The 19311-nt window shown below is 30.7% G+C and overlaps 3 protein-coding genes across 7 annotated transcripts; 1 reads left to right on the top strand and 2 right to left on the bottom strand.

Moving 5' to 3' along the window:
- Window positions 1-71: 71 nt before the first annotated feature.
- On the bottom strand, window positions 72-4541 carry LOC137823334 (grpE protein homolog 2, mitochondrial). The gene is made up of 5 exons (XM_068628423.1): window positions 4304-4541; window positions 2672-3211; window positions 2430-2597; window positions 880-1008; window positions 72-375 (listed from the first exon to the last, which is right to left on the bottom strand). The coding sequence occupies exons 1-5, from the start codon at window positions 4430-4432 to the stop codon at window positions 262-264; spliced, it is 1080 nt and encodes a 359-aa protein (XP_068484524.1). The 5' UTR covers window positions 4433-4541; the 3' UTR covers window positions 72-261.
- Window positions 4542-5434: 893 nt separating this feature from the next.
- On the bottom strand, window positions 5435-13046 carry LOC137823333 (EH domain-containing protein 1). Of its 5 annotated transcripts, none has more exons than XM_068628418.1 (17): window positions 12935-13046; window positions 12671-12846; window positions 12500-12579; window positions 11358-11426; window positions 11224-11281; window positions 11005-11060; window positions 10876-10912; window positions 10709-10779; window positions 9841-9954; window positions 9638-9740; window positions 9299-9348; window positions 7468-7596; window positions 7133-7384; window positions 6956-7035; window positions 6683-6809; window positions 5955-6098; window positions 5435-5864 (listed from the first exon to the last, which is right to left on the bottom strand). In XM_068628418.1, exons 2-17 carry the CDS (start codon window positions 12753-12755, stop codon window positions 5679-5681), a joined length of 1641 nt encoding a protein of 546 aa, XP_068484519.1. In that variant the 5' UTR covers window positions 12756-12846; window positions 12935-13046; the 3' UTR covers window positions 5435-5678. The 5 variants fall into 5 exon arrangements, with proteins under 5 accessions (XP_068484519.1, XP_068484521.1, XP_068484522.1 ...); XM_068628420.1 differs by having other exon boundaries at window positions 10709-10770; XM_068628421.1 differs by having other exon boundaries at window positions 10709-10770; window positions 12953-13046.
- A 4064-nt stretch (window positions 13047-17110) lies between these two features.
- LOC137825444 (uncharacterized) lies at window positions 17111-17680 on the top strand. Its single transcript, XM_068631111.1, has one exon. The coding sequence runs from the start codon at window positions 17111-17113 to the stop codon at window positions 17678-17680; it is 570 nt and encodes a 189-aa protein (XP_068487212.1).
- The last annotated feature ends 1631 nt before the right edge of the window (window positions 17681-19311 follow it).

Genomic DNA, 19311 nt, shown 5'->3' with positions numbered 1-19311 from the left:
TGATGAAAGAGTTTAATAAAACTTATATAATCACATATTTTTATAATCTCTTGTTCTTGAATGTTTAGGTGTTATTTGAATATAGACTTTCATTAGATTAATGACTTGGGAACTCAAGATTCAAACTACATCCAACTAGAAGAGAACATGAATGTGAGTTTTTTATGAGAAAAACTTGCTAACTAGTTGAAAAGAATGTATATTGGGTTGTAGAAGAGATACAAATTTGAATGAACATGGGAATGATCCAATAACTTTATCCTATGAACCCTTATCAGAGATACTATCTTTTCCATTATTCTCTTCATTCTCCACTGCTTGCGTCACACCAACTTCCGCAGGGCGAATAACACGATCATAAAGCATATATCCTGCCTGCAAACACAACCATAGAATAGCTTTTTATACTCATCTTTTCAATCTCCATAAATAAGAAGCCCAACAAAAAACAAGAACAAGACCATCAACAAGACCATCAAACATTCTGGTTCAAAAATGGAAAGTATCATTCGATTTTAGCTTTAGAAAACATAAAATTTGCCTTGAAACACCGACAAAATCAAACCAGAACTCATTGCACAGCAAATTGAAAGGACCAGAGTTATTTAATGGAACCATAGGCAACATGAAATCAATCCAATAATAGAAAGCACGTTAAAACTCTAGCAAGAAACAACAAAAATATAAATGCGGCATAATCATAAAAATAAAAATAGTAGTATCAAATATGAATGATATAGATATGCCAACAACCTTTTAGTACCCATGCTTCATAGACCCAAAATAACACGTCGTATCAACAGTTTTAAGGGTCAAAACCAAATTATAAAATAGGAAAAAGCAAATCATGGTCCTTCACTAAAAAATTATGTACATTACCTTCAGAACAGCTGCAATGGTTCCTGGAGGCTTAGAACCATCAGGGATTTGGAAGACGGCATTATGCCTGTGTGGATCAAAGGGCTCATTCGTAGGATCAAATTTTTCTATACCAAACTTTTTAAGTACCTGTAAGCAGTAGCAGTTAGCTTTACAATAGGCTGAAGCCTAAAGCAATTTGCAGTCCACAAAGATATATTATTTCAAGCACACAAAAGAATCTATAGTGAAATACAAGTGGCAAAAGCATTTTGTAATATTCTTGAAAGTTATAACTTGTTAACAAAACATTTTGTTAATCCTGGATAGTCTAGTCTAAAACACTCTAGACAAGCATAGTGGATGATCCATACTAAGTGTTTTGATTATAATAAATAAGATTAAGTTGTAATAGCTAATTACAATGTTTTAAGTAAGATGTGCTCTTTATTTTCCATTCGGGATGTTTATAATAAATATCGTCAAATAAAAAATTAGCAAAGCAGAATATTGGACAAAATCAAATATTAGCAAAACACAATATTGAACAAAATCAAAGATCTCGATAAGATTTGCGTCAATAATCACAATAAAATATTGAACAGATTCTTCAAAGATACTTTGAAGAAGCCCATAAAAGACCAAAGACCACGAACACAAAAACTACAACATCTTGCATGCATAAAGAGTCTTTGTAAATCCCATAAGAACATAAAGTAGTATAAGCTCGACTGTCCATTAGACCATCTAGTCTCTGAGAGAAACATACTGTCATATCTTTCACCTAGTGAGGTTAGTTCTCTATCAAAAGTGTGCATTTCTATATCCTTTCTAAAGAGTTTTTCCTGTAACCGTTATCAAACAACTTTGTTTGTATCTAGGAGTGGAAAATTAAAGAATACTTGTGAAAGCCAGAGTCAAAAAAATCTGGTGTTCTTAATATTAGATAAGCTTTGTTTTCCAAGCATTTGTGAAAAAGCTTTGAACTCTATTCAACCCCGCACCATATAGAGTCAACATGTTATTTCACATTTTGTTGATCAGATGGCACGGGAAGGTTATAAAGTTTTTACCCAAAATTCCCTAGTTCTTAGAAACGCAAATCAAAATTCAGCAAGTAAACTAAGTATCCTATTAACAATCTAGCGACCATTAAATGAAGTGCTTCTAGAGTTCCAATACACAGCTGTTTTTTTATATAATGATTCACAAAATAATTAAAAGAAATTTGAACCAACAAGATTATGATTTTTAAAATTAAAATTGGCCATTCAAAACCAAAACAAAAACAAGCCCCTGATCTCACAGCACCTGAACAACCAAGGTCACAAATTTTAGCCTAAAGCCTCCTCACTTAGTCCCACCAAATCACTCTTACCCTCACATAACCCAATTAATCATCATTCCACTATCATTACTAGACAAAAGTATTTAAATGAGGAACTAAGATAGCGGAAAAGAAATGGGGAATAAATCTTAACTATAAAAATGAGAAGGAAAAAAACATAGAACAACAGATTGGCTGTGACTTTTGAATTTAAATTGATACAGCATAAAGTAGAACATTCTACCTCTGACAATTGTTTCTCGGTCATTTCAACGCCTTGCAGAAGTGTTTTCAGAAGTTTTACCGCTTCAGCAGAGTCATTAGGTGTATCAATTTTTGAAAAACTTTCCTTGACAACTGAGGAAGCTCTTTCCAAATTGTCCGCAACATCTAGTAAACTCTTTGCAAAATTCTACATCATATTTAAACCACTCAACATTCAGTTGAAGAGGAAATTATTTGGGACAAAAGGGTTCAGACTTAGACCTGTATAGCGAACTTTTTCGAATTATCTGCTTCACGTCTTGTCCTTTCCATGATATTCTCCATTTCTGCATAAGTACGCAAAACTTTATCCTGCATTTGTTCAATCTCCTTGTGCTTTAACTTCAAAAGTGCTTCTTTCTCAGCCACAAGTTTAATTAAATCATCCTTGGATAGATCACATTCACTCTCTGAGTCTGAGTCTGAGTCTGAGTCTGAGTCTGAGTCTGAATCTGAATCTGAATCAGAAAATGTTGTTCGTTTAAAACCTCTCCTCCTTCCTTTTACAGTTTGAGATTGAGAATCCCGAATAGAACTTGATTCCTCTGTTTTATCTGCGGATTTAGCTTCTCCGGCCTGTTCAAAATTCTTGGCCTCTTTGTTTTCTTTATCAGGGTTATCATTTGTAGAATCTCCAATATCTATATTCTTCCCTTTTTCCTTGTCATTAGTTTCACTTGAAGCTGATGAAGAAAACCCAAATCGTGGAGTTGATAATGAATTTATCCGTAGCGGTAACAAATTGACTTGAACAGGAATCAACTGGAACATTAGAAAGCATATGTGGAACTTTTTGAGAATTTTAAAATGTATCATTAAAATTCACTCCATAAAAAAAATTTTAAGAGATAATGAGTCCTGGGGTATAGATTAATGATAATGACCATATGATCAATTTTCATAATATCTTTTATAAAAAAACAAAAAATTGGGGGAACTATTAATCCTTCCTATATGAAAGGAATTTAAAACAACTTATCCTTCAGAAAATTGTTTTAAGAAAATTACAATGATCAAGAATAAGAGAAAAAAAATATTTTAAGAAAAAAGCTCAAACAGTGCTTCTACCTCTAGAAATAAACAAGCTACACTTTCAAGTTCAATTTCTATGCCTTGCCAACCAGTAAAACAAGCTACACTTACATATGGCACTTGACATACATGATTAGTCTATGATTGGATGACAATGTAAAAAATCAGTCCATACACCATCTACCATGACTTTTTCTTTAGAAATTGACTAAAGAATGACTTAAAAAATTGTCAACCACCAAATACAAGTAAGACAGAAAACAATTTTTAAAACCTTATATAATCAGCACTAATGAAAATTAACAAGCTGAATAAAAGAAGATATGTAATTAAATCTTCCTTAACGTAATGACATACAACACACCTGATAAAAACCCTGCCTAAATAGGACAATCAGCAGCAGAAAAATGACACAAAAGTGACATTCACAGAAGTTTTCTGAACATTTAATTTCAAAACGAACAGCTAAAGCAGATAATTAGCGACAAAAGAGGTGTCAAAGAAACTTGGTATTACACTTTCTAAAGCATAAAAAACAACTTCTAAAGCACAAGTCACCATAACCTTAATCAAAATAAAATACATGAACATCGATTATTTAAAAACAGAGCCAATTAGGATATATGTTGAGACATGGAACCGAAACCGGTAATCCACGAACGGAATCAAATCGTAAGAAACAGAGTAGCGAGCAGAAAAGTAGCAATAAGCTTGGAAAAGGGTCCATCAACCAAAATTTGAGCAAACCCCTAAAACCCTGGCAAAACCCTAAAGAATTAAAAAGGGGGAATATAATTGTTTTGGGTAAGTGTGGGAGATTACCTTGCTGGGGGATTGGTGAATAAGGGAATGCAAGTGATTGGAGAAGTGTTGGGGCCTTTGCGAAGCAGAGAGAAAAGAGGTCCGGGAAATGGTGGTGGACACACGGGACAAAACCTTGTGGAAAAACATCGCTGAAGAAGAAGAAGAAAAGTTGTGGAAGATGGAATTGAAGAAGAGTTAGTGAGGAACAGAGTGTTTATGGAAAAGAAAACAGAGAGATTTCTGGAAAAGAAAACAGAGTATTACGTGTACTGACGTCGCCTAGAAGCAATTCTACAGTATAAAGTGTAAATTTAGTTAGTGCATAGATCTAGACAATTTTGTTGTTATAGTTTCTACGGTTACATTTTTAACTCGTTTTTCTTCCAACACATTCCTACTAATTTTCGTTTTAATTTCTACATTGTAAAATTTAGAAAACAAAACAATTAAAATTGGACATATATATATATAATGAAATAAACAGTATTCAAATGTAGATACTACATTTTAATTAATTGTTATTATAAATTAGATTAGAATATATATAATTAATTGAATTTAATATTAATACGAAAGTAACATTATTGCTTCTGTGTAGAGTATAATCAATCTTGGTATTATCATAATTGTTTTGGTGTTTTTATTTGTGTAAAGATATTTCTTAAAGCTGGATATGGACATGGAGGAGGTGCACAGAATCTTGCTCTGACAAATTCCGAGTTATTATAGCTACTTGGAAGAATAGTCTTATGAAAAATTTTATTCATTTTGCCCACAATTTAATTTTGTTTTTGTGTTTCACCACCCTCTGTGAATGTATTTACATATTCTGAAAATCTGAAAGAAACATATGCAGATACTTTGTGTGTGTTTTTATGTTCGTTTTCCTGCAACCTTGAACCCATATTCTATTAGCAATTTGTATAGGAACCCAGAATAAGAGAAGAAGGGGCAATTTGAAGGTGCTACAATCACCATCACCAACTATGAAAGACAGAATGCATCGAATTTCGATAGACAAACCAGAGTGTCGAGCATTAATCCCTTTTCATATCAAGAAGAAAGAAAAAAATGTCACGCGTTTCATAAACTATTTTATGAATTACACATACTTTACCTTCATTTGCAATTATTTTAAACATAGCTTGATACAAGCAAGTAAAATGTGCTTTCCCTTTATTTTCTGACTGGAAACTTCGTTGTAGAAGACAAATTATACAAAATAAATAAAACATAAATTGAATAATAAAACTTCACGAGGTAGAAAGAAAGCCATCGGATGGCACATAAAGATCCCATGACGAACATACATTGCACAAACACCCCATAAAATTTGTGCTATAAACGTCGCTATCACTAATCTAATGTAGCACTGACTCAATTGCTCAGAAATTTAATCATAGGGATTCCTAAAACTCTTCAAGAGGTTAGGAATGTCGTAAGCTAACATGTCATCAACTGCTTGTATCATCTTTGGTTTCAATTTTTCAAACTTATCAATATTGTAACCACTCAATCTCTCTCTGAAATACTCTACATTTGGGAAATCACCAGCAGGTAAATGGAACTCCCTTTGCACCTGTTTCAAATTTGTCAGTCATGTGAATACAATATAAGTGTTGTCTGAGACAAGCAGATAAGCAAAGAGGATATACAGATAGATCCATACCTTTCCAAATTCAGCTGCCAAATTATCGATGAGCTTTTGCTGAGCTTTAGATTTGCCTATCATAGCAGGCATCTCCTTTTTAAGATGACTGATAATATACGCATGTATCTTGGCTGCTCGGGCTCGTTTTACAAACTCGTTGATCTACAAGAGTCAATTATACAGATATGATCAAATTAATTATGCAGAAAGGTCACTGCAACAAATTAAATATAAACCGGTACTGAAATTGAAAATGAGATAACCATTTACAAGATGCAACTAAAGAATTTATATAACCGGAAAAGCAGACTATTGTATAAAACCTGTTTATAGACATAATGACACTAAAGAGCAGATAAAATTACTTTTCTTTTTATAATTTCAAAAAAAAAATCTAATCAAAAGGCTGACTTCCTTTGGTTTCACCAGATCTACTGTCCCAGATATCTATCCTTTAATCTTCATAATTTCTTTGCAAAGCTATGAAAGCATAGGGGCTCTTTTTAGAAAAAAAAAATCGTTTCCTGATGTTTAAAAAATATATTTGATTAGAGTAGATTTTTAAAACTGTTTTCGAAACTAATCTTTCCCCACTCTAACTTCTAAACATTAGCTTTTAAAAAATGTTTTATAAAATAGTTTTAAAAAACTGAAAAAACAACCAAGCACACCCTAAGTACCCTAATTTTAGTTGAAAACTATTTTTATGATAAAAATAAATAAATTTGGTTAAGTAAATAACTCACTCTTCGATCACAAGCTGCTTTTGGTATATCTTTCAGATCCGAAAGAAGATCATCCTGTTCCTTTTCAAAGAGTTCCTTACCAAGTGGACCAGTGGCAGCATCATTTACAGGATTGTCACTGAAGGAGCTGCAAAAAGAAGGCTGATTATGAGCAGTACAAAAGAATCTCAAAAAACTTACAATTATAGCAACAAGTACTCTCCCAAACAATCTATAACAAGGACAACATTTTAACATTGAGAGAGAAGTATATACATAAATGATGCGACATACCCAATATACACACGCATTACTTCAGGTGTCTTCAGCACCTTCCCAAGTGACCACATTAAGGCTCCATAAACCCTCATCAACTACCAGATAGGGACAAATATAGGTTAGATTTCACTGGAGTAGGTTGTGAAGGATTCAAAAAATAAATAACAGAACTTCGACCATTCAAGCTCTTACTTGTTGTGTATCAACTTGGTCTGCTTTGTTCAAAACTACTCGAATTTTGTCATCATGCCCCCGTAAGGATGATATCACACGATTGAACTCATCACTGATGTCAAGTTTGTGAGGATCAAACAATAGGAGTATCAAATCACACTTGGCAGCAAACCAAGATGTTACACCCGTAAAATCATATGCTCGTTGTGTCCTTTGCTTTTCTCCAGACAAAACTCCAGGAGTGTCAACAAATGTGATGTGTTCTAGTAGCTTTGGACAATTGAAAGAGTCAAGTACAAATGCTATAAAGGAAAATCTTGTAAATATTTTTGAACAGATCTAGATCAACTTACAGGATGAGGCATTTGTGAACACACAAATTTTGATAAAAATGCTGTGCCAAAAGTTGTAAGGCCACTAAATGGCATGTCTGCTTGGACAGCAACAGTATTTCCGGGAACTGTTCTTTCGTCAGATCCAGACTGTACATTAGTACCATTTACTAGTTAAAAGATAAAGGATTACTAAGAAAAGGCTCAAATATGTTTTTAGTCCTCCAAATTTGGGGCACTTTTTCTTTTGGGCCTCAAATTAAGAAATTTCACCTTTTAATCTTGTTTTTCGAAATGCCTTTTATAGTCCCTGTTGTTAGGCAAAAGTAGTGGGCATCATTGATATGGCAAATGGCGGTTTACTTAACTTTTGTGACGTAGGTTTGATTGAATACATGGTTTTTTGAAAGTTAATTAAATTTTTTGTTAACTCTCTAGTCATGGAGAAGGTAAATTTGTAAACCCAGTCCATTGTGATTGATGTTTCACATAAAACTTAACCATGTTCCTCCTGTTTCTCCTAAATATATTCCTCCTTCAAAATGAAACATTGTTGCTCTTTTTTCTCCACTGTTGCTCCTTTGGCTATTGAAGAACAAAAAGTGTTAGCTTCATCCTTCTGAAGAGCCTGATGCAGTAGGTTTCTTAACTTCATTGATGTCGAAGCTAACTAGTGTGAGGTTTTAGTGGTACATGCCATTGTTCTCTTCCCTTTCTTTTCTCGTGGTTAGTGTTTACTGAATTCCCAACTTCTCCCTTTAGTATTGTGAGTTTCACACGTAAATATGTTCTATCTCTTTTCTCTCAACCTAATGGGGGCTTCCGACTGTTGCGCATATTTGTTTCAGATTTGTTTCAACCCCATTGTCAAAGAATGGTTAGAAAAGAGTCATGATTGGGTGTAGGCAGCAAGGATATAGGTTCCTTGCATGGAGTTAACAAAAATTTAATGAACTTTCAAAAAACCATGTTTAAACCCTGTTGGTAAATGTTGAGTAAATCATTGTTTGCCACATCAACATCGTTAATAATATACAACACCAAGGACTATAAAAGGCATTTCAAAAAAATCAGAAGACTAAAAATTGAAACTTTTTAATTGGAGGGTCAAAAGAAAGTGTCCCAAAGTTAAAGGACTAAAAACATATTTAAGCCTTAAGAAAATAATTCAAAACCATCAAATCTTGGCACTAATGCTACAGTACAAACTACATAGTTCCACAATCAAGTTTTTGAACTTCCATACTATGAAACATAGACAGAGACACGTCAGTATACACATATATGTATGAGCATTAGGATTTGCAACTCAAATGAAACACAAAATATCTAAATTGAGATTCTGAATTTCTATATTCACCCTCTAAAATAACTTGTTAAATTCTAACAAAATAAATTTAAGAAGCACTATTTTACATTTTCCCTACAAAAGTTTATATTAGCATTTTGTTTATTTTAAATATTTTTATACTACTCTTTATATTTTAAGTTGATTTCTGAAAGTTAAAATATTTTTTCAATTTTTAGCAGTCCAGTGCCTTGAAGTCTAAAGCCATATTTAGGTGTCAGTTGACTGAGTTAAGAAACAAGTCTTCAAAAAAATCTTTTAATTGGACACCGGGTAGTGACCATAGCATCTCATGCGAATATCAAAGGAATGCTAGTGTTTGAAGCATGACTGACTGGCACTCCAATACTGCAAGAAATAGCAGAGTTGGCGATTCATAGCATCTGCCAAGATGTTGGATATTTCCATGATTTAGAAGCCAAACTGATTTATATGTTTAAAACTGAGAAAACATGGAACGCAATAATAGAGTCATGAGAAAGAATCGGCTTGGCTAGCACGTACCATGACGACAACAAACCTATCAGTTGTTGGCTCAGGTCCAATATGGGCTCCTATCAACATTTATGGGGAAAAACATAACAGAGATTAGTAACAATATATTTCAAAAGTAATGCTATATCATCCTATTAAGCTTCCTAAAGTTTTGCAAAAGAATATCAAAATAAATAAATGCATTTCCTATTTTACAGACGTTGAAAACATTCAATACTTTGTTCATATAGTAATCAGAAGGATTAGTAGGAAACTGTTGCAGGGAGATAAAGAACTATTTGTTCAAAAAACAGATATAAGAGGCGCAAGAGATACATATGGGTATATAGAGAAAGAAGAATCACGTGCCTGGATAACTACTTTTAAGCAGATGTTTGATAAATGTTGTTTTACCAGTTGAGTACTGACCCAAAAGCATAACCATTGGTTTGGCATCAAAGTCACTATTTGCCTACAGAATGTAAAAAATTACAATCAGTAAAAAATAATAATTGTATATCTTTGTAGATATTCAAAACGAAGTAACAACCTAAACAAAATAACTTACTCACCAGTAATGGTGATACAAAATCATTAAAACGGTAAGTGGCTTCTAATGGCTTCAACTTGTTAAGGTAGAGTCTCTTCAAGCCATCAATTATTGATGTCACTGAGGAAAGAGGCACCTATGAACAAATGTATCACAGATACAAGTAAAAAGACTTATGAAAGAAATATTTGACAATTTTAAAGAACTGCCAATAGTAAAGAGGTAACAAATACAGATAAAAGGTCCTGTAGAACATATATGTAGGATGATGACCTTTAGGATAATGTTAACTTGATTCATAAAATATTAGAGACAAAGTTAGCTGTTTAGATTTCCACGAGACAAAATACACATTTTGTCAAGCCAAAAAGAAGAAACAAGAAAATATAATACCATTTATAAACTGACACGACAATATTGCACATTACTCTCATTAGTGCTGTGATAGAGTCGTGTAGGAGCCGCAAAATAACAGCCTTTAAATTTGATACTTCAGCAGAGTATCTGACACATGTCATACGGGTAACAGACACAGGGACACGCTATTAAAGAGGGGTGTCCATGCTTCATATTGGCTAAAATAAGTTAAGCACATGCATTGAAATCAAATAATAAGGTAGGTTTCAGGATCCTAATAATTACCTAAATATATTTGGTTCATCATCTTATAGAAGACACAGAGCAACCAAAACAGATGTCTCTCACATATACTTTTCAAGATCAAGATGACACTAAACCAAACCAGAACAACCTAGAGAAGGTAAAGAAGGACAATCAAGTTGGTCATTATTTTAAAACTTGAAATGAATATTCAGTGTGTTTTCTAGTGGACTGGAAGGTAAGGATGATGAACAAAGAATCCATCAAATTAACAGCAACAGAATGCTTGCCTTTTTTGTTGATTTTGAAGAAAACCAGTTACTTGATGGTGATGGCTGCAATTGTGAACTACCTGTAATTACTGAACTTAGACTAGATCTTCAGAAGAAAAGAATATAAAAAGAAAATAAAATCAATATGAATGCCCATATTTGGAAAAACGAGAAAAATATATTACCATTTGTGTCAACTTCTTTATGTTTATTCTTTTTCTTCTGGGTAAACAAATTCGAGTGGTCAGAACTTTCACAAAATAAGCATAAAAATGTTTACACTGTAAAAGAAGACATTAGAAAGAAATACTTACAACTAGTAATGCATCCAAACCATCCATTACGGGAGGTTTCAGATTTGTAAAATCAACTGAAATAAAAGAAAACTTCCATTAGGTTAAATCCGCAAGAAGACATTCAGAATCAACATATGTAGACAGGCATAGCAACATGAATGTGCATTAAAAACTAATACAATTTTATAATGTTATTCAAACAAAGTAATAAGACAAACCTAAACATACATAACTTACCATCACTAGTCCGCAAATCGGGTGTTATTGCGTGCCCAGATTGAGCCAAAGAAACTAGCTACATTTCATTCAAATGAGTAAGATTTTGGAAATTTATTTACATTGATGTTCAAAAAATGTATAAACATTGTTACCTGCATAGCAATGATAAAATCAGAGAAACCAAGATATCCTTGCCGCTTTGTATCTGCAATAGCCCACACCTTATTTTGGTAACAGAAGCAAACAAATAAACATTTTAGTTAGGAAGAAAGAAAGAGAAAAGAAGAGAAAATAGATAATAATCGGCAAGTATATTACATTAAAAACACAACCATTAACTGCCTGAACCATTCAGTTGTTAGAGATGACTATGCCGAAGCAGACTTCTATATGAGATATTGTAAGAGTTCAAAATCAGTACATTATCAGTATAAAATAAATATTATAATGAAATGATAAGATGTCATGTCATATGCGTAATTAAATTGTTTCACTCATACAAAAGTTTCAAAAATTTAAATAGTGGCAATATTTAGCAATATATTTCAATAACAGGATAAAATTCTCTATACCTACAATGCTTAAGTTTTGAATTGGAATTGTAAAAATCAAAACCAATGTAGGAACTGGATAATATGAGGCATTCACAAATCAGATGACTGATTCAAAACCAGCAACTAAGTCTGCCTCGGCAAATTGAAAATGAAGAGGAATTTAAGATAGGAAAGGCAGGGGAAGTTCAAAGTTCACCTATGCACGATTGCTAGCAAAGGCAGAAGAGAGCAAATTAAAATTAAAAGCAAACAACATTTGTTACTTATTGTATGAAATGATGAGATGATAAGTGAACATTAAACCAAAATTGGCCGATTTGTAAAATCAAATAATCTCAGTTTTATCTTTTCTCTACAATTGCATACACACTGAAATACCAAACTTTGTTTTGTTTTTTTTATTTTTTTTGTAGTGACTACAGGTATCCTTCATGAGAGGCAGTTATACTCGGTCAGATAAAGCTACCAGAGGTGAACAAATTTAAAGTGGGGTGGGTATTCAACACAGCCAGTGTCGATTCATTCGCCTCGCGTTATTTCATTAATGAGGAGAAAATAAAGGGAGTAGGGCATGTTAATAAAGCTCAACTTTTATCACTTTACACTTTATCCACTAAGCAAGCAATCATATAGTATCTTAGAAATTTGGTCATGATTTCGATCACATCCAATTCTCACCTATATTCATTCATGTTTCGAGGCAAAACAACGACAGCAAAGAAAAACGGGAGAACACAAACCTGCTTAAGATCTTGGCGAGACAAATTGGACATGGAGAAAAACTTGGTGGCATCACTCCCCGTAATGCGGCCATCGCTATCTGAAAAACGAAGTGTTTCGGTGAATTTTCTGACGAAAAATAAGGAACACAAAAGCCACTGAAAAATGTGTTGTGCTGTGATGCAGTGTACCTGAATCAGCGCAATTGAACCAGTCCTTGTAGATCGCCTGGTGTTCTTTGGAGCACGAACCGATTGGGATCGGGTCGAACTCCATTGATCGCAGAAAACGCTTCGAAAGCGCGGGTTTGAGATCTCGCAGCGTTCGAGATGCTTCGTTTCAACGCTTTTTTATCTTTCTCCGTGAACTGAAAACGAGAGCGTTAAACGACGACGAGGACTTGCATTAGCGGTGTCGTATTGAAGATGAAAACTACTCACAGTGCTTTAACGAACCTTGTTTTTGATAATTACCTAACACTAGTGCCAAAGTTCGCACTCTTTGCTTGCTGATTCAGATTCTCACGTTAAAATGGAAGTTTCTGTCACCACTTCATCCTTCGTTTTTAATTTAATCAATTAGGTAGTGATTATATATTAATTTCACTATTTTGAGGATAATTATTTATAATTAGTGTTTCTCTCTTCAGACACCTTCTCTTTCTCTTCTGCAATATAATATGATAAATAAAAATAATTAAATTTAAAACAAATCACTCATCTGTCAAATTATCTATACTTAACTAGTATAAGTATTAAAAGGACTTTTTATGAAATTAATAAATATTTTTTACGACATTAAAATTGTATAAACTCGTTTGATAATTAACAAACAATTGATGTGAGTGAAATTTTAAACTGATTTTTATAATGTACGATTTGGATTTGATAATTGTAAATAGAAAACATATTGAAAAGGAAACTCCTTAAAAATTAACTGAAAGGAAAGACGTGTCACAATCACAAAATTTGTTAAAATATTAGAAAACTACATTTCATAAAATTACCTAACCAATGATTTTTTTCAATGACGTGGTTATTGTGGTTAATAGAGCATGACACGTGGCAAATGCAGCACGTTACACCTGGAACTGACATGCCACATTTTTTTTGTCATTTGTTCTCTCAATAGTGTTCTCTTATGTATCTTAAATGTTTCTTCTTTTTTTTCTCAAAAATTTTGTACCTATCACAATATTACAAGTTCTACTCCACCTTTTGATTTGTAAAATCTATTATATTTATCGATTATCAAGGATTATATTGACAATAAGATCAATAAGATTGAAAATGCACACTAAATTAGTAAAATATTTTGTTTTATTGGCATTTTTTTGCCACCATTGTAGGTTTCTTAAGGTTTATAGTAAGATTTCAATATATTTTTTACTTTTTGTTCAAATTTTCATTTTAAGAGTTGAAGTTAATTCTTTTTGGACGGGAACGCGATAGGAAAATGATTTTTTGAAGTTTGATTAAAGTTTATAGTTTTATTTTTATTTGTTAAGAGAACATTTGGTCGATGTGTAAAACAAGTTAATCACTTCCGTTTATACTGAATAAAAAACTTATTTAAGTTCAAATACACATTCTTAATATTTTAGTTTACATCAATGTTTTTGAATGATGTTGGATGTTGATGGATTCACTCGTTGTATTCAACTAAAAGTTAATGTAGCTATAATGCTTCTATAATGTTTTTAATAAACATTTATCAAATAAATGTTCTAGGTAATGGAACAAGGTTACAAACAAATGATTTTGAAGTAAATTTTATTTGTGTTCCTGTTACCACAAGAAAAAAAAAATAATTGTAATAAACTAAGAATGAACTTATTATCTATAATTTAGGATTGTTTTTTAAGTTTTAAAGAAGATAATTATAAAAAAAAAATATGTTTCGCAAAGACTATAAATAAGAATCATAAATAAGAATCAAGGATAATCACTCTCAAAAGTTGGACCTTATCTTCAGAATCTAGTATTCATCCATAACTAATTAAACATTGTGATTTCTAGATTTAAAACAAACAAATAATTGAAAATAGTCGAATATCATAATGATGTGGAATGATAATTAATCAAGTATGGTGCAAAATAATATTTATGAAGCTCGACTCAAGTCTCAATAATATAAAAGATTATAATCTTTTATTGTGAAAATATAATTAACTAATTTTTTATTGTGAAAATATAATTAACTATGTAAATATTAGAAAGGCTTCCAATGGAATTTGTTTTACACTGATATAGGGTATAATTGACATTATTTTTATACATAAATGTAAATTGAACATAAGTGTGGTCTCACGCACCATCTATTTTAGTAATAACTCTTCTATTATAACTAAATTTGATACTAACTCTTTAAATATAATAGTGTAGTTTATAATTCCATGTATTTTAAAAAATTAGGATTGGTTAGAGATGTGTACGACCATGTGTGTCCTTTTACGTTTGTTGTCTCTATACATTTAAATAAAATAAAGAAATATATATATGATCATGCATGTTATCTTATATTTCATATTTAATCCTTGTTTTTTTAATAATTAAACTTAAAAATAGTTATTTAAACATATAGTATTTAGAAATGATTTAAATATAATAAATTATTTAAAATATATGTATCACCACAAGCGTTGTCTTATATTCAATACTTAATTATTTAAAATAATTTAGATATACTAAAATTCATTTAAATTAAATATTTTCTCTAAATAAAATTCATGGCAACCTACAATATCCATGTATAATTATATTCACTCACTCATTGTAATTATAATTAGTAAGTATAATCTTTTGCAATCTCTTATACATCGAATCGAATGAATTATAAAAATATAAAAACATCATTAATTCTCCTAATTCTAAAAGATAATTAACTTGAAATAATTTATAATTGTATGGTCTTTCACAGATCAATTAACTCTAAAACCGATGACGAAATAGCCAAGATGTTTGAACACAAATTTTCAAGAAAAATCTTATTTTGTTAGAAAATAATGAGTCAAAATTTTAAAGAAAGGTTTATTGACTTGGGTGATTCTTGCAAATACAATAAAGAGAGAAAAAAAAATACAGTATACAATAAGGACCATGTTTCCGTTTCCTTTATTATTTATTTCACATCAATTTTGTTTTCATGCGTGTTCTAATTATTAATATTTTTTAATTTATTTTCTATAAATAATAATTTATCAAATTTATTTCTATTAATAGTATTTTTTATTAATAAAATTGTATTACGACTAATAACTTCTACAAAAAAAAGTTATAACAAAAATAATTTTACTAATGTTTAATATTAATAATACTTAACATATTTTTACAAATCCGTAATTTTAAAGATATATAGATTTGCTACGTGGCTGAAATGTGATGCAATTGTTAATTTAAAATAAAAGTACAGGTAAAGGTACAGCCATATTTTATGTTTATTTTTAATTGTTTCTTTAAAAAGCTATTAAAGTTTCTCACGCTACTCTTAAACTATAATTAATCTAAAGCATTCGATTAAATAATCAATCAATATAGAAATGGAGAGAAGTGTCATTCTATTTCCAAGATGATAGATTTTAGATTTTTCGGAAATTGGTCAAAAATTTAAACTATTATCTTTTCTATTTTCATTTAATATATATTGCATATAGTTATTTGAAGTACATTAATTATCACGTGATTTAGCAACGTTAAAAAGAACATTAAGTAAAACATTTCATAGAATATTAAAATTGTAAAATTGAGAAAATAATTATTTTTTTATTGAGTACGTATTTACATTATAAAGTTAGCAGTTAAAATATTTTTAATTAATTAGATGAAGAAATTATTTATCAATAATATTAGATATAAAAAAAATTAATTTATAAACCAAATAAAAAAATAATTCCAAAATTTAATTATCTCAGTATTTTATATTTTTAAATTATATTATATGGTATAATATATTTACATTTCTTAAAAATTTTAAAAAAAGCAGGGGTCAAGCCCCAGATATACCAATTTGGACCAGTCTCTGTTATATCTCACAACTTTAATAAAAATTATCATAACATTTACTAATATCAAACTATATATATTAAGTAAAGGTAAAAACATAAGAATTTGAATTTGAAACCCGTTAGATTTGCTTTTGAAGAAAAAGTGATTGATTCACACATTGTTTGATAATATATATTATAAAGTTTGCATTTGAATATTGTTATATATAATACTTTTTAATTCTTTTCTTGAGGATGGTTTCAGTTATCTGGTATTAGTTGACCGTTACTATTCTTATATCATTATTAAAGTAAAGTAATTATTTGAAATTAGATATAAAAAATTATGGTATGTGCTTTTATATTGAATAGTGGACAAATTGCATGTAAAACAGTTAAATCTAGTCTTTTACTGCTTAAATATAGTCTTTTAAAATGATTTTAATATTATATTAAAAGAATTATTATAAGTTTAACTCAATTTTTTAAAATAAATTTTCTACTTATTTAAAAAAAATAAAATATTTTAATTTCTAATACATGGAATTCCAACATTTAAATGCTATAAAAAGCAAACATCTTGAAGAGTGATTACACCATCTCCTTCTTCTGCAACCTATAGTTGTTCTTGGTTGAAACCCTAGCAAAAATGAATTCTTCAACACTATGTTCCATGTTAGTGACTCTTTGCTTGATCCTCATTGTTCAATCTCCTTTGCCAACAAAGGGTAGAAGATCTCATGTTCATCACAGGGTACTTGGTGCTGGTCCTGACCTCATTGACAAAGTCTGCAATGAAACCATAGAAGACTATACCTTGTGCCAGAAAGTCCTGAGAAGAGATTCTGAAATCGTCCATGCCAAAAACTTCACTGAACTTTCACAGGCAATCCTGAAACTGGGGTTGAAGAAAGGATTAGAAGGGAAAATTTATCTTAAAGGGTTGGCCAAGGAAGAACATGTTCCAGCCATTGAAAAGTGTGCAACCTCTGACTATGATGGGGTGATAAGAGCATTCAGTTATTCCCTTGGTGAGATGAAAAATGATCTTTCTGCTGCAAACTATGATGCCAGAATTGCTGGTGATGGTGCTGATAACTGTGACAAAGCCTTGGTTGCTGCACATATTCATAACCCTAAGATTGTTAACCTTAACTGTGTAATATCTATGCTTAGCTTCATGGCATTTTCTGCCATGGAAAAAATTGGTAAACAGTAGTTTGTGGGGTTAATTTGCAGTGTAGATGTATGTGTAACATCCAACAATTAGAATAATGAGATTAGTAAGATGAATAAATAGAAGAAAAAAAATCTGTGTTTAAAGTTATACTTCAAATTTAAACTTTTTAGAATGAAATTTTGATTTTTTTTAGTTCTATTATTGAATTTCATCTGTGAAACACAAAAATCTATTCCAAATTTATTTTTTCAGAGCTTATTTCTTTAATTTTGAATTCTCAATTTAAAAAAAAATCAATTTTAGAAATTTTAGAATACATTTTTGTACAGATTACAATTTATAAGTTGGTGGAAGAATTTGCACAACACTTGTTGCTTTATTTTCTTCCTCGATGTGATAGACTAAAAACATTGTGCAGTGTGAAATTGAAAGCAAAGCATTGGATATTGGAATAACAAAGTCAAAAGGTTACATATTCGAAGTATTTAATAAAAGAATGATAAAACCAAAGCCTGAAACAAATGTCTCCCATCATCAATTCCTTTGAATTCATGTGGCACCTACACAAAAGTTTCTTTGTTTTTTTTTTATCTCACTAGATTCACACTACCATGCTTAAGGAAATTATGAAAGAAAGAGATTTCTTAATTATGTGCTCCTTTGCATAAACATAATCACTGTTTATATAGCATTGTTCTGCTCCCACATAAATTATTGTATATATAATATTTTGTTGTTGTGATAGTTGTGATAAAATATACTGGAAATTTGAGTTTCTTGATAGTTATTTGTTGTGTTAGTTATTAACTAGTTTAGACTATATGTAACTTTTATCTTTGTTTTTATTTTAGTTCTATAAATTTTCTTTATATAAGTTTTTTTTTTTTAATTTTTCATTCACTTTAAGATTTTATTTTCATTCTTCTCCTTTTAGATTTTTTAAATTTTATTATTCTACTTTCTATACAATGAAATTCATGGTATGAAAGTCCATTTCTTAGATAATTTTACTCTTTATCATGCTTTGATTAGAAGATGGGACTTGAAGATTACATTAACTATAAATTATAATATATAATATTATTACATAATATACTTTCAACAACTTCTTTCAAACATTCAAACATGAGTTATGTGACAATGAACAAATTTGTAGTATTTTACAAGTTTTTAATATTGATTGATTTTTAACTAGTTTGGAAAGAGATTGAAAATATATTAGGGATGACCAAAATTTGAAAAAAAAAATTATTTATTAAAGTTTAAAAATATTGGGACATGTATCCTGGAGGAGTCATGGTCTTTGTTATCTCTTAGGAAAATTTGTCTCTGTTTGGAAGTACCTTTCAACATTAGTAAAAATACAACTGATTTCTCATATTCATTGTGTTACTTCTCTCTCTTTCTCTTATTTGTTGTGTTGTTGTTCCCTCATTCTTCTCATCGTTGATTTGCTTATCATTTATTATCCTCGTCCTTGTCTTGCTTCTCCTCCTTTTAGTTGGTGTCCTTCTCCTTTTAGTGTTGTTCGTCACCAGATACAAGTAATTGTTTGTGTCTGTTTGTTGCAGTAATCACAACAAGAACTTTTTATTTCCTTCACTTGGGTGTTGTCACAATTATGGATCAAGTTCTCTAGTTATTCTCTTTGCCTAAAAGGTAAGTCCTTT

The sequence above is a fragment of the Phaseolus vulgaris genome, chromosome 8, assembly GCF_000499845.2.
Source record: "Phaseolus vulgaris cultivar G19833 chromosome 8, P. vulgaris v2.0, whole genome shotgun sequence".
Lineage (NCBI taxonomy): Eukaryota > Viridiplantae > Streptophyta > Magnoliopsida > Fabales > Fabaceae > Phaseolus > Phaseolus vulgaris.
Note: the sequence above shows the minus strand (reverse complement) of the source record. Positions and strands in the feature narration are given on the sequence as shown.